General features: G+C 40.6%; 1 protein-coding gene across 13 annotated transcripts in view; it reads right to left on the reverse strand.

Annotated features, from left to right (window-relative positions):
* CPEB3 (cytoplasmic polyadenylation element binding protein 3) overlaps positions 1 to 16078 on the reverse strand; it is a 196159-nt gene that overhangs the window by 54494 nt on the left and 125587 nt on the right. For all 13 annotated transcript variants that reach the window (XM_045438199.1, XM_045438209.1, XM_045438211.1 and 10 more), the window contains one exon: positions 550 to 668. In XM_045438199.1, coding sequence (XP_045294155.1) covers positions 550 to 668 — 119 coding nt within the window. The remainder of the gene's footprint in view (positions 1 to 549; positions 669 to 16078) is intronic.

The raw sequence follows: 16078 nt of genomic DNA on the forward strand, positions 1-16078 counted from the left end.
AACTCTGTATAAGTGTACATTTGTTTATGGTCTGAGGTTCATGTTCTCTGTCCTTGCCCTCTCCCTCTCCCACCCCGTTTGAAGCTATCCATTTTAGAGTGTAAGCTCTAGGTAAGCCAGTTGTAGGTACCACTCACAATGCCTTGCATTCAGAGGGGCATAAACATTGCCAATTATGATCTTTTTTAAAAAAAATAATAATAAATTACTCCTGTCCTTGATCTGAAAAATGACAGAAACCAGTTGCCAAAACCGCTTAGAGCATTGTTTACTTCAATTCAGAGTTACTGAATAGGAATTAGCTTAAAAGAGCTGTAAAGGGAAAGACAAGGACACATTTGTTTACACGCAGTCCCAGAGGTATAAAATGAAATACTGAGTAATTTGTTATTAGCTTCTCATCAACAATAGTCCAGCTCTATTGCATAGCAAGGTCACCCCGGGTAAGAGAATCCTAGTTACCAGCATTCCCATTACAAAAAGGAGGCGCTCAGCTATTCCAAATGCATATGTGCTCTGGAAAAGCAACAGCTGGCTACTATTACTTACTGGCTTATCCTTGATGGTGGGGCTTGACACACACAGGTACAGTTTCCCGTCTTCTTCCAGGCAGGCATCTATCAACGCTTGCACTGAGCTCTCCTCCTGGAACAGCAGAAAGGCATAGCCTTGGGAGGACAAAAACAAAAGGATAGAGGGAAAAATCAGTAAATTAAACTCAAAGTACCAAATAAAAATTTATCTGTTGTTTCACTTGGGCAGATTCTTACTAGAATCCAAGAACCTGAAATGGGACACAGGGAAGTAACAGTCATTGAGACCCTCATATGCCGGGCATTGGATTAGGTACTCACTGACGCGGTCTCAATTCTTATAATTGCTCAGAGAAGCAAGTTCAGAACTCCTCTATGAAATTTCCATGAAATACAAGCATACCTAATTTTATTGAGCTTTACTTTATTGTGCTCTGCAGATACTGAGTTTTTTGTTTGTTTGTTTTACAAATTAAAGGCCTGTGGCAACCCTAAGTGAATTAAGTCTATGGAAGCCATTCTCCCAAAAGCATGTGCTTTGTGTCACTGTGTCACATTTTGGTAATTCTCACAATATTTCAAACTTTTTCATCATTATTATTATATTGGTCATGGTGATCTGTGATCAGGGATCTTTGATTTATTATCATGATTGTTTTGGGGTGCCATCAACTGGGACCATAGAAGACAGAGAACTTAAATACTGTGTGTATTCTGACTGCTCCACTGACCAGCCATTCCACTGTATCTCTCCCTTTCCTTGGGCTTCCCTGTTCCCTGAGACACAAACACAGTTTCAATCCCCTGAAATCAGGCCAACTAATAAACCTATAGTTGCCTCGAAGTGAAAGGAAGGGTTGCACGTCTCTTTAAATCAGCAACTAGAAATGATTCAGCACAGTGCAGAAGACATGTTGAAAGATGAGAGGGCCACAGGTTAGGCTCTTGAGCCAGTTAGCCAAGTTGCAGTGCAAAGGAAAAGTTCTTGAAGGAAATTAGAAGTGCTACTCCAGTGAACACATGAATGATAAGAAAGCAAAACAGCTTTATGGTTGATATGAAGAAAGTTCTAGTGGTTTGGATGGAAGATCAGAGCAGCCACAACTTTCCCTTCAACCAAAGCCCCATCCAGAACAAGGCCCTAACTCTCTACAATTCCATGAAGACTGAGAGAGGTGAGGAAGCTGCAGGAGAAAAGGTGGAAGCTAGCAGAGGTTGGTTCATGAGGTTTAAAGAAAGAAGCTGTCTCCATAACATAAAAGTGCAACATAAAACAGCAAGTGCTGATGTAGAAGCTGCAGAAGTTATCCAGAAGACCTAGCTAAGGTTAATTCACGAAGGGGGCTACACTAAAAAACAGGTTTTTCAATGTAGATGAAACAGTCTTCTATTGGAAGAAGATGCAATCTAGGACTTTCATAGCAAAGCTTCAATGCCAAGCTTCAAAGCTTCAAAGGACAGACTCACTCTCTTGTTAGGGGTTAATGCAGTTGGTGACTTTAAGTTGAAATCAATGCTCACTGACCATTCTGAAAATCCTACAGGCCTTAAGAATCATGCTAGATCTGGGGCACCTGGGTGGCGCAGTCAGTTAAGCGTCCGACTTCAGCCAGGTCACGATCTCACGGTCCGTGAGTTCAAGCCCCGCGTCAGGCTCTGGGTTGTTGGCTCAGAGCCTGGAGCCTGTTTCCGATTCTGTGTCTCCCTCTCTCTCTGCCCCTCCCCCGTTCATGCTCTGTCTCTCTCTGCCCCCAAAATAAATAAACGTTGAAAAAAAAAATTAAAAAAAAAAAAAAAAAAAGAATCATGCTAGATCTACTCTGCCTGTGCTCTATAATACAGGAACAATAAAGCCTAGTTCACAGCACATCTGTTTACAATATAGCTTATTGAAATGTTAGGCCCACTGTTGACCTACTGCTCAGGAAAACAGATTCCCTTCAAAATGTTACTGCCTATTGACAATGCACTTGGTCACCTAAGAGCGCTGATGGAGATGTAAAATGAAATGAATATTGTTTTCATGCCTGCTAACAGAATGTCCATTCTGCAGCCCATGGATCAAGAAGCCATTTCAACTTACAAGTCTTTTTTTTTTTTTTTAATGTTTGTTTATTTTTGAGAGAGAGACAGAGTGTGAAAAGGGGAGGGGCAGAGAGAGGGAGAGACACAACATCCAAAGCAGGCTCCAGGCTCTGAGCAGTCAGCCCAGAGCCCGATGTGGGGCTCGAATTCGTGAACCTCGAGATCATGACCTGAGCCGAAGTGGGACATTCAACCAACTGAGCCATCCAGGCACCCCCAACTTTCAAGTCTTATTATTTTTTTTTAAGTTTGTTCCTTTTTTGTTTGTTTTTGTTTGTTTTTTATTTTTGTTTTTGTTTTTGTTTTTTTTTAGTAATCTCTACACCCAATGTGGAGCTCAAACTCAACCCCAAGATCAAGAGTTACATGCGTCCCCAAATGAGTCAGCCAGGTGTGCTCCAAGTCTTATTATTTAAGAAATACATTTCATAAGGCTGTAGCCACCAGCGATTCCTCTGATGGATCTGGGCAAAGCAAACTGAAAACCTTCTGGAAAGGATCCACCATTCTAGATGTGATTAAGAATATTCGTCGGGGCGCCTGGGTGGCGCAGTCGGTTAAGCGTCCGACTTCAGCCAGGTCACGATCTTGCGGTCCGTGAGTTCGAGCCCCGCGTCGGGCTCTGGGCTGATGGCTCGGAGCCTGGAGCCTGTTTCCGATTCTGTGTCTCCCTCTCTCTCTGCCCCTCCCCCGTTCATGCTCTGTCTCTCTCTGTCCCAAAAATAAATAAACGTTGAAAAAAAAAAAAAAAAATTAAAAAAAAAAAAAAAAAAAAAAAAAGAATATTCGTGATCCATGGGAAGAGGTCAAAATATCACCATGACAGAAGTTTGGAAGAAGTTGAGCCCAACCCTTGTGGATGACTTTGAGAGGCTGAGGACTTCAGTGGAGGAAGTAACTGCAGACGTGGTAGAACCAGCAAGAGAACTAGAAGTAAAGCCAGAAGATGTAACTAAATGGCTGTAATCTCATGATACAACCTTAACAGATGAGGAGTTGTTTCTCATGGGTGAACAACAACAACAACAAAAAAAAAAATGGTTTCTTGAGATGGAATCTATTTCTGGCAAAAATGCTGTGAAGACTGTGGAAATGATAACAAAAGATTTAGAATATTACATAAACAGCTGATAAAAGCAGAGGCAGAGTTTGAGAGCACTGACCCCAATTTTGAAAGAAGCTTTACTGTGGGTAAATGCTATCAAACAATATTGTGTGCCACAGAGAAATAATTTGTTTTGGTGTGACAAAGTTGTCTTATTTTAAGAAATTTCCAAAGCCATACCAACCTTTAGCAACCACCACCCTGGTCTGTCAGAAGCCATGAACACTGAGTCAAGATTCTCCACCAAAAAAAAATTACAATTCACAGAAAGCTCAGATGATGGCTAGCATTTTTTTTTTTTAGCAATAGTCATTTTTAATTAAGGTATGCAGATTTTTAGACACAATGCTATTGCACACTTAACAGACTACAGTATAAACATAACTTTTATATGCACTGAGATACTAAAAAATTCATTTCATTCACTTTATTGAAATATTTGCTTCATTGTGGTGGTCTGAAACTGAACCCACAATATCTGCATAGTATACCTATAGATCTGGTCCTCCTGAGAGCAGGCAGACTCATCACTGGCCTGAGCCACAACCACTAGTCAAAAAACAAGCATCACCTGCCCTCTAACTTCCACCAAGCTTTAGGTTTGAAACATACTACAACATGGAGGTACCTTGAAAATATTATGCCAAGTGAAAAGGTAGGCACAAATATCGTATGATTCCATTTATATAAAATGTCCAGAATAGGCAAATCTATGGAGACAAAAAATAGATTAATGGTTGTCTAGGGCTAAAGGACTAGAGGGAATAGGTACAGGGTTTCTTTTGGGGATGATAAATATTTTCTAAGATTGATTGTGGTGATGGTGGCATAACTCTGTGAACATAAGGAAAACCACTGAATTTTACAAGTTCAATGGGGGGAACTGTATGGTGTGTGAATTATAGCCCAACAAAAGCTGCCTCCCCAAAAGGCCCAATAATAACGTAGGGTTATTTACGTGTTATATTTACATGTATATTTACATGTTATTTCTGATGATGATGCTTTCTTTCTCTAAGGATACACTCTTATCTCATGACAGAGTATACAACTAATAAACATGGATACTAGCTGCAGAACTTCCACAGAGACAGCCAGTTTGTTCACTTTGATTCAGTAAGATTTACTGAGCAACTATTACAAGTAGGATACAATCTATGGCTTATGAGAAAAGTGAGATGGAAGAGAGTAGGTTCCTACTGTCAAGAGACTTATGTGGTAGAAGAAACAGACATTTAGACAATTAACTATTTGCTACAAAGCTGAAGGAGATACGTGGGAACAAAAAGTGCCATGGTAGCCCAGAGGAGCAAGGACTCTGACTTGAGAGAATCAGCCAAGACTTCAAAGAGATCAACAGACGTTCAAGGGACCAATTCTAGCATCTGCTGCCATGCTGGCATTCATGAATGGCAGCTGAGCAAAGGCCCATCATGAGCTAGTCTAAGCTTGAGTATCCAACTATTTGGCCTCTCTGCAACCCCTCTAGCTTTGCTAAGTCTCTCAGCTGTCACCTCCACTCCCAGCCCTGCTGCTGATCTCAAAAAAAAAAAAAAAAACAAACAAAAAAAACAAAAACAAAAACAAAAACAGAACAAAACAAAACAAAACAAAAAAACCATCACCAATATGGTTCTACTCTGGTGCCAGAAAGGTGTAAATGGCAGAGAAGGATAAGAACTTCCAAATTCAGAAGATTCTCACACATCAAACAAAGATATTAATCAACTGGCCTAGAAGCAAAGCTCTTGGGAGTCCCGGGCAGCACATAATGACAGTAGCAATAGATAATGAATAATGGGTACTTTTTAAAAAATCTTTTTTCCCAATTCTTTGGGAAACTATACAAAGTATCCAAGCGAATACAGCACAAAAATGTCAATCACTACCATCTAAGCAAACACAGAAGGAAACAGATCAACCACTACCTGGCACACCAAGAGTGGCCAATGCAACCGGCTGAAGCCAGCGCACAGGGGACAGCACCAAGCCCATGGGAGTGGGTATGTAGATACAACAGGGAGGCTGCCTAAGTGATAGGACCCAGAGCTGTTTTCTGGGCTCTGCTCCCAGGCTAGATGGGTCAGAGGATTCAGCAGGTGGCTAGGCAAGAAAAATAAAACCTAACTGCAAACTAGAAAAAAATATCATTTCTTCGTATCTTTTCTCTGTTGGAAACAGTATCAAACTATCACCAAGCCCCAAGGAATCTATTAAAAATTCAGTGTTTTCATTTAATGTGAGAACATTAATTCCACTTGCCAAAGTGAATATTAGAGATGAGTGGGTTAAAAAATGCAAATCATAAAGAGGAGGTCTCAGCATGTCCTCTCAAACCTCCTGGCTCACCATGTGAAATCCTGGTACAGATGGTCCACAAAGGTCCTAAGAGGCACACAGGCTATCTTGTTCTTGGAGAGGGCCCCATCTGTGTACATTATGCACAGGCATATCAAAAAGGCCTGGGGATGGGGCATGCTCACTGAGCTGAGGCTTTCTCCAGCTCCTTGCCACCAGAAGGCCACCAGGCTGACCGCATTTTTCTGGCACATCACTGTACACCCTCTGAAATCTTCCACATCAAATCCTGCACAGATCTCAACTTGGGCATCAGAGGAGAGGGAGTGTCTCCCCATAGCAGCTGAGTAGCTACCACAAAAGTGGGCAGATCTTCAGTCATGCCTCTCTCACAGCCATAAATGTCACCATTAGCATTAGAGTATAAACAATGAGGAGTTGCAAGTAAAAGCCTACCACAAATATTATTACTGAGAAAAATATCTACAAACAGCTTCTTTTCCTTTCCCAAACAGTGGCCCATAACATTTAACCAACTTCTTCAGGATAACTTTTATAGCAAGTCAGCTTTTATAATAAATCATCTCTACTCCCTCACCAGCAAGCTGCCACTCGCAGTAATGACAATACTCTCTTAGCATTACAAAGCGGTGTGACTCAAGTTCAACAATTTCCTTCAACCCTACTTCCTACGTTGGGCTTTCTAACCAAAACAAAATTCACCAGAGACATCCCAAATCACTCATGAACAGTACCTTCACCTACTAAAAACACCTTCTGATACCTCAAGGTCAACCAAACCCAGATGACAACAGAAATCAAGAGTATTAAAAACAAATCAGGAATGAAGAATCCTTCAAACATATTTCCCTTTTGATCTTCAGAAGTTTAAGGTCAAAGCAAACAAAGTAGAAAAAGATTCCTTCTAGAATAACAAGGTCAATGTGAGATGAAAATTAAATCAATTATTTGCGAAAAGTCGAATTCCACATGGTACTATGAAAAGAGTTCTGGACTAGGAGTCAGAAGGTCTGGATTTAGATCTAAGTCCTAACATTTACTAGCTGTGTGTAATAATAGCTAGCATTTATTGAGCATCTATTATGCACCAGGCACTATTCTGAGTGCATTCTTTCATCATCACACACATCCTATAAGGTAGGCATTACTTTTAGTTGTTTTACAGTTAAAGAAATTGCACAGAGTGATTAAGCAAGTTGTTCAAAGTAACCTAGCAAATGATGGAACCATGAACTTGAAAATCAACTTAAACTTTCTGAGTCTTGGCTCTTTTCTCTGTAAAGTGAAAAAAAAAATAAGTCTTTGTCCTCATTATCTTACAGAGATGTTGTAGGTTATGAAATAACACACATAAAGGTACTTTGTAAACCAGGTATTGTGCAAGTGTCAATTTTTCTTTTTCTGCATTTTCAGTTACTTGTGTGATATGTAAAACTGAGTTTTGCATACAATCTCGTTATAAAAATTAGAGTTCAAATTAATGATATGCAGTTTCCACTGGGCATTTCCAAGTGTTTGGTGAATAAAGTGCAGTAATCTAGATACTAAAGAAAAACTTTAAAGCTATTTGAATAACAGGCTGAACATTACCATAAACAAATGATAAAAGTGACTGAATATTTTGCTTTCATATATCACTAGCCATCTCCACCAGGAGACAGAATTATCAGATGTGATATTATTTGCTGATTCTAATACATTCTTTAAATAAAAGACTATCTGGGGCACCCGGGTGGCTCAGTTGGTTAAGTATCTGACTTTGGCTCAGGTCATGATCTCACGGTCGGTGGGTTTGAGCCCCATGTCAGGCTCTGTACTGACAGCTCAGAGCCTGGAGCCTGCTTCAGGTTCTGCATCTCCTTCTTGCTCTGCCCCTCCTCCACTCACACTCTGTCTCTTTCTCTCTCATAATAAACATTAAAAAAAATTTAAATAAAAGCCTATTATGCCTACAAATCAAGCTCCTCAAACTGTCACTGTTGGCAAGTTCTTCTATTAGTATGAAAGGTATATATATATATAAAAGCTTGGCAAAAAAAGTATTAGCTCTCCTGTTCTCCCTTACCCTCTGAGCCAGTAAGAGATAACAGGATCATAAAACTCAAGTTTCAGAAATGGCGGTCTTGTTTGCCACATACCTGAGGAGTGTGGCGGGGCTTCAGAGATGTTGTGAGCTATGGGAGGTCCTCAACTCAGAGCCAGTCTGTGGATGGAATTATGGGCTCCAAGGGAAGCAATAGGAATTCTTAGCACTATCAGCATCATGACTCTGGGTTGGGCAGAATGGGTGGCAGGAAATTGCTTGCTTTCCCTTTCCCATTGGTGCCAAATAGGTTGGGGGAGGAAGGGTACAACAGTGAGAGATTTTTGGACAAGCCTGGACTGACCACACTACTCCAGGGTAAAGAGGAACAGGCAGGTATGGGGTTGTGGGGGGAGGGGGGACTCAATTGGGATTATTCCATTTTATTTGGCCAGGTTTTTGCAGGGTAAATTTAATTAAAAGATTATTTTTCTTTTAATACCTGAGAACACACTAAGTATGACAACCTCCAAAATGTTCTTGGCTACCTGTCAAAAACAATGCTTTCTGAGCTCTTAAATACATAATTTTTCATGTTATAATTTTTTATACTTGATCCCCATAACAATCACCACCAACTTCACCACCACAAACACCAGTTACTAAGTGCTTACAGTGCGCCAGGCACTTTGCTAATAATAAACACTTTACATCTGTCAGCTCTTTTCATCCTCACAGTTCTTCTATGAGGTAAATACAGGTGTTATTATTATCATTTTACAGACAAGGAAACTGAAGCTCCAAGAGGTTAAGGGATACCTCAGAGATTAAAACCTAGAGATTAAATTTGGAATTAAAACCTACATCAGCTTTTGGAGTCCTCATTCTTATTATATATCTATTATACTGTCTCACCTAAAAATGATGAGGCAAAAATTTCAATATTATTAGCAAATAGGGACTGGCCTAGTTATTATATATTTATTGTTACCTTTGTTACAGTGATCATTTCACAGAAATGGTAGAAAGTAGCAGAAAGTGGTCACCTGTGCTTCAGTCCTAAAATATAAGGTCTATGCATATATATTTGCTCTAAATAAAGCCCACAAAACTATATTAAGAAGAACTGAAATGATGAACTTCAAAATCATCAGAAGTTTAGATTTAGTTTTATTTAGGTCAAATTGTCATATTTAATAAAGATGCTTATTGGCTTTCAATGTATTTTTAGGTTGTGTATTTAGAATGAAGGTACTTGAGGGAGTTAAAGAGCAGATCTCACTAAATTAAATAAGATTTTAACAAAATGAATATCATCGTCCCAGTAATAATTGAGTTAAGCAAGAATCATCAGTGGATTCTAAAACCACTGGGTGAATTTGGGAAGGGATACAAGATATTCAACATACTCTTAAAGTATCATTTTACAGATTATTCAGTATTTGCAAAGGGAGGGAAAGGCACTTTTAAAATGGAGGAATCCTGGAGTGTCTGGGTGGCTGAGAGTTGAGTGTCCAACTCTTGATGTTGGCTCAAGTCATGATCCCAGGGACATGGGATCGAGCCCTGTGCTGGGGCTTGCATTGCATGGAGTGTAGAGCCTGCTTGAGATTCATTCTCTCTCTCTCAAAGAGAAAAGAAAAGAAAAGAAAAGAAAAGAAAAGAAAAGAAAAGAAAAGAAAAGAAAAGAAAAGAAAAGAAGGAATCTGGCAGACAACATCTTAACCAAATGATCAAACTTAACATCACCAACAACAGGGCAAACTGATTTAACATGCACTATGTTAACTGACTTAACATGTACTCCTGTACTATGTCCTTCTTAGTGCAGCACATCATCTACATACTCTTCCTGCTGACAGTGCTTTACTTGAATCTCATTATGAGGAAACAACCAGATTAATTCCAAATTAAGTGACATTCTATAAAACATCTGACACTGACCCATCAAATGATACAGAAGATAAAAAGCTTAGGGAACTATCTAAATTAAAGGACAGTAGGAAGATATGACAACTAAATGTAAGACTGTATTTGGATGTTAAGACTAAATGTTTGAATATTAGATAAAAAAAACAGCTCTAAAGGACATTACTAGAACAATCTGGATATTTCTTGTTACAGGAGACACATGCAGAAGCACTTAGGAGTGAGAGGTCTTGATGTCTATAACCGAAAACTATACACACAGAAAGAGAAAAAAAGAGAAAGCAAATGTGGCAAAATGCGGACAACTGGTGAATCTAGAGGAAGCCTATATAGGTGTTTGTTGCATTATTCCTACGGTTTACAGCTTTTTTGTAGGCTTGAAATTTTTTAAAATAAAAATTTGTAGGAAAAAAATTAAAAATCACCAGGTCTTTCTGGGGAAGACAGTAATATAGTCTCCCATTCTCTAAAAAGCTGTTTGGGTGTTTTTAAAGACCCAACAGTTCTTAAAATCAACTAACGCTCTTAGTGATTTATATGTTTCAAGTATCAACTGCAATGGAAAAACAATTTCAGGTTGTAGGGCAGTGCCCCAAACCACTGCTACATTCATAAAACAGCTGACCAAGGGACAGTCAGTTTCTGATTAAGTGAGATCAGTCCCAGAAGGAAAGATCCATGGTCTGAACAGACACACACACACACACACACACACACACACACACACACACACACACACAGAATGAGAAAGAGATCTCTCCTTGCACAGAATCCAGGCTCCCTGATTTCTTGTGACCTTCCTAGACAGGCCTGAAGGGCACCTCTCCAGCCACAGCTGCCTGAGTTCAGACACTTTTTGCCACAGAGTCTGTTCTAAACATTCTTACTAACCTTGGCAATCAGGTCAGAAGACTTACCTGGTTTGCCTCAGGCGTCTTTGTCTTTGGATTCAATGCAATAGAACCAAAAGTATTTATGAGGTATAAGGCATGAAGCTAGGCAAGGAAGCTACAAAGACAAAGAAGCCAAGGAAGAACCCTGTCCTAGAAAATTCCAACCTATAAATAAATGACTAAGGAACACCATGAAATGTATTATGTTGGGGGTGTGTCTGTCCTACAGAACACTGATGAAAGACAAATGGAGCAGAGGTGTCAAAACATCAGGGAAAGCCATAGAACAAAGGCCACGTATGAACTGGAGGATAATTAGTCTTCCTGGAAATAAGAGCATTCCAAGTTCAGGATAGTGCAGGCCAAGGCACACAAGGTCAAAGGGTTGGCTCATTTGGAAAACAGAGACTAGAGGTCATTAATTAGAGTACAGGATTGAGGGCACTGGGTGGGAAGAGCTGAAGCACCTCACCAACTCCCGGCCTGCTGCCTGGAGAACACTGTAGGTCTCTGAACTGGATTCCCTATTCATTTTCCCTCTTGGATGAAAACATCTGATTTCCAAAATTTACTGAACACTTACTATGTGCTCTAGGCACTTCAGAGGAATGCAGACATAAGCAAGACTTTGTTCTCAAGGAATTTATAAGCTAGTACAAGAAAGTCATGAAGAATAAATACATAGAGAACTCTATTCTAGGAACAATGCATTAAGGATTCTAAGAAGTATTTTTTTAAGTATTTGTAGAAGTTGGACTTCATAGAAAGAAGACATATCTTTCAGTGAAGACCTGGATAGAGAAATCAGGGAAGTCTTTCTGTAGCAGATCTCGATGGTATGACATAGTTGAAAAAATGGAGGACATTCCAAGGGAAGGAATTAGCCTAAGTTAAGATGTAGAAGGGCGCCTGGGTGGCTCAGTCTGTTGAGTGTCCGACTTTGGCTCAGGTCATGATCTCACAGTTTCTGGGTTCAAGCCCTGAGTTGGACTCAGGCTCTGTGCTGACAGCTCAGAGCCTGGAGTCTGCTTCAGGTTCTGTGTCTCCCTCTCTCTCTGCCCCTCCCCCACTAGTTCGTGTTCTCTCTCTCTCTCTCTCTCTCTCAGAAATCAATAAAAAAAAAAAAGACATTAAAAAAAAAAAAAAAAGATGTAGAGATGACTCTGCAGATACTGCCCAAGTCCTTGAATTCCTGAACATTTCCCGTGGATTCAGAACTAAACATATTTCTTTGACTATATTTACTATACAAGGCTGAAGCTCAAACATTTTGGTTCTAGCCTGTTTTGTGTTTTCTATTGCACTAGTAAATGTTTCTTCGTGGATTTCTGGCTTGGCAGGCAGGGATAGGGGCAGGTGGGAATGAACAAGAAAACAAGTTTGATGGGTAGAACCACCTGAGAGTTGAAAATTGGCAATCTACTTCCTATGTTCTTAGCAAAGTCCTGCAGTCCAGGGCCGTGACCTGGGGCATTTGGGCTTAAAACCTGCTCTGTTTACATAACCTCACATTTCCTACATAAAGAGGTCCTTGTGAAGTCTGCCGGTCTGTCAATTCTAGTCACAGTCAGTTCTAACAAGCACCTGACCATGAAAACAGAGACCAGACTGGGGATGTGGGAGGAAACTGGTCAAACTAGTCAGGTGGTTTTATTATTACTGAGCATTACATTTTTATCTGGGGGAAGGACACTAATATTATTTAACACCTATTAAGCCTAAGTACTGTGTCGGTGTGTATGTAGACTTCACATAATCCATTTAATAACCCAATGAGTATCATTCAGATGAGTAAACTGAGTCTCAGAGATTATATAACTAGCTCAGTGTCATATAGCCAGTAACTGCGGCCCACATCTGAGTGCACAAACCCCCAGCTCTTGACCCACTGCTTGTTACTCTCCCCCATTCAGCATCAGACAACTTTTAGTCTAGGCACTTCCCTATAGATGAAGCTTTGGCCCAACCCTGCTTGTAGAGGGCTTGAACTTTGACAATCTAATTTCCCCTCCTCCGCGTACCTTAATAATCCTCTGGTGAGTTCCTGATGCTGCTGCCAATAGGTTTTCTCTTTGCCACCATTTCTCCTTCTCAAGACGGAAGACTTGAGTAAAGCTTCCGTTTTATTTTAAAAGACAACCCAAGTCTTTGTTCTCAGCTTTCAAATTTTTTTTACCAGATCCTCTCAGTTTCCCATTCCAAACCTTTTCTTCTTTTTTTTTAAATTAATTTTTTTAATGTTTATTCATTTTCTTGAGAGACAGAGTGTGAGTGGGGGAGGGGCAGAGAGAGGGGAGACAAAGAATCTGAAGCAGGCTCCAGGCTGAGCTGTCAGCACAGATCTCGAGCCAGACGTGGAGCTTGAACCCAGGAACCATGAAATCATTACCTGAGCCGAAGTCTGACGCTTAACCAATGAGCCACCCAGGCGCCCCTCCAAACCTTTTCAACTAACCTATCCTCTCTTGGTCTCACTTGCTCATCCAATTCCTGTCAACAAGTTCTGTCCCAATCTACACCCTTTGCTAAAACATTCACTCAGCCTCAGCCTGTCAACTTCGTGCCTTCCATTTCAGTTCCTGAGAGCTACTCTCTTCCAAACAAAGTTCTCATCAGGGATGTTTTTGGCTTCTCTGAGCTCAACAAGCATCTCCCCGTGCACCCCACCCCTTTCATAGCACCTCTGCCTGGACTTGGCACAACAGATACTGTTTGTGACAGAGCACAAGATGGTTCTGTTATTTATATGGCTGCTCAGGCTTTGTCTCCTTACACAGCGGGGGAGGGGCAGAGAAAGGGAGATACAGAATCTGAAGCAGGCTCTAGGCTCTGAGTTGTCAGCACAGAGCCTGATGCAGGGCTCGAACTCATGAGCCATGAGATCATGACCTGAGCCGAAGTCGATGTTTTACCGGCTGAGCCACCCAGGTTCCCCTGCCTACTCCTTTCTATACAGTCCTTCAAACTATAACTGCTTTGAAATCAAAGACTCTTACTATTCACCTTCAATACAATGCAAAAGAGATAGGTGTTTAATAAAACACTTTAAACTGAGGGTGGGCTAAGATTTTAAAAGCAATAATAGGATACTGCCCCTTGTCTAAACAGGACAAAACAAAACAAAAAGCCCACTCTTGCTGCCCTGCAGTACAGTTTCCACTTTATATATTTCCATTTTATAAGAAAATCCTTCCTGAGAATGAAATTCAATCAATTAAATATTAAAATACGGAATTCACTAAGGAGTATGAGTATTATAAGCTAGGATCTGCTTAAAAAAAGAAAAAAAGCAAAGTATTACTCAAAAGCTTACAAACTGCAAAAGGTTAAGTGCAGGCTAAAACCCTTTCGTTTCCTAACTTGGATCAGTTTATGTAACTCAGAAGGTGGAAAAACTTGGAATACGGGCCTAAAACAACACTGACTTATTTCCATTCAAGTTATACTACAAGGGAAAAAAATGTGAAGTTTGAAAACTTTCCTTTCCAAAGCCAGATTCAGATAAACTGAAGGAAAAAGAAATAGATGCCATGAATCCAGCCTATACAGCTTCACAATGATTTATTTTTGTCCATTTAAAGCAGAGTCTTCTTTCCTGTTCTTCAAACAGTATCTCTTTAGCTGGCTGCAGAAAAGCTAATCTGAAACCCATGTGGCCTGGCTTGTGCCAGGTTCACAAACCACGCTGGTATTGTATACCCTTCCATTACTGCATGACCTGGTCCCTAGGTCAAGCCAGCCTGGCCAGTGCAGAAGCAATACATGATGATCACCAGAAAAAACAGCCACTCAGAAGTACACACTTTATTCAAGGTGGGCAGGAATCAGCAGATTGAAAGGTATGTGTCATTCTTGCATAAATCTGGATGCCTATTACTGTTCCCCTTCACCCTGCTGTGCACCTGAATCCTGTGTTCCTGGACTGCCAGAACTGAAACTGGCTGCCCAGCTGGGCTGGGACAGCCTCCTGCACTCCACTGCCAGCATCACCAACTTGTGAACACAGTTTTAGAGCCACGTGGCTAATCTCCTGTCCAACATCTGCAGCTGGCTGCTGTCCTCACCTTTGTCCCAGAAGTCTCTGTAAACAGTGGTACTGCAGCTGTACTCACTGCCCAGGAGATGCCAGCTCTTCTCCCTGGCCCCAGTCCCACTGCAAGAGGTGAGACTACTAGTGTTATCAAGAGCAGCTGCTTAGTAGTATAAAACGAAGGGGAGAAGGCTCAGGGTGGGCAGACAATTTTTTGTAGCTCTAGTGACAGCATCTTTGGACATGGGCTATTCTCCCAGGAAGAGCCCTTTATCATCATAAAATCTTTTCATGCCCAACTTATCTTCCTAGTAGTCACGTTCACAGAAGCAGAGCTAAGCTGTTTCTTTATTAAGCAGTCAAGGACTCTATGGCCACTGTCTTTAGGATGGCCTATGTCACACCTAGGTGTTAAAAAATGAACTGGGCCAATCAGATTCCCTCTTTCTGGAATTCTACTAGAAATATAAAAACAGTTTTCCCACTGGAAGTATAACCTGAGACGAGCACACATGCAGAGAAAAGCTGAGTCATGATAATGGCAGAATATGAACAACGAAGAAATAATAGCTCCCACTGTTTGACTCCCTAGCATGACACCTCCATGATACCTGGTTCTAGCACAGCTTCTATTCTGCGGCTTTCACCACATCCCTAATTTGACGTAGTACAAGAGAACCTCTGACCTTTGTAGTCAAAGAACTCAATTACAAAGCAGTGCACCTATGTGCAGTAATGGTGTGGCATCACCCAAGAGGCAGACTCCCATGGTTAAGCTATACGGGATGTAATCCCATGCTCCTAGCTACAGCATCAGCCTAAACCAGATCTTGGAAATACCGTTATGTGAGTGTGACCAACAGAACAGAAGAATTCAGGAAAAAGCCAAGCAGCACTTTCATTTTTAAATAGCTGTGAAACTATTTCATGGGTCATACAACTTACGTTGCTGATTTTTATATAAAATCCAGTCTTGTAAATAACAGCATACTTTATCAATTATGTTTAAATCTTAGAATTTAATAAAGTCCAAGTTTATTTATTTATTTTTTTTTTAAATTTTTTTTTTCAACGTTTATTTATTTTTGGGACAGAGAGAGACAGAGCATGAACGGGGGAGGGGCAGAGAGAGAGGGAGACACAGAATCGGAAACAGGCTCC

The sequence above is a fragment of the Leopardus geoffroyi genome, chromosome D2 (assembly GCF_018350155.1).
Source record: "Leopardus geoffroyi isolate Oge1 chromosome D2, O.geoffroyi_Oge1_pat1.0, whole genome shotgun sequence".
In the NCBI taxonomy this organism is placed as follows: domain Eukaryota; kingdom Metazoa; phylum Chordata; class Mammalia; order Carnivora; family Felidae; genus Leopardus; species Leopardus geoffroyi.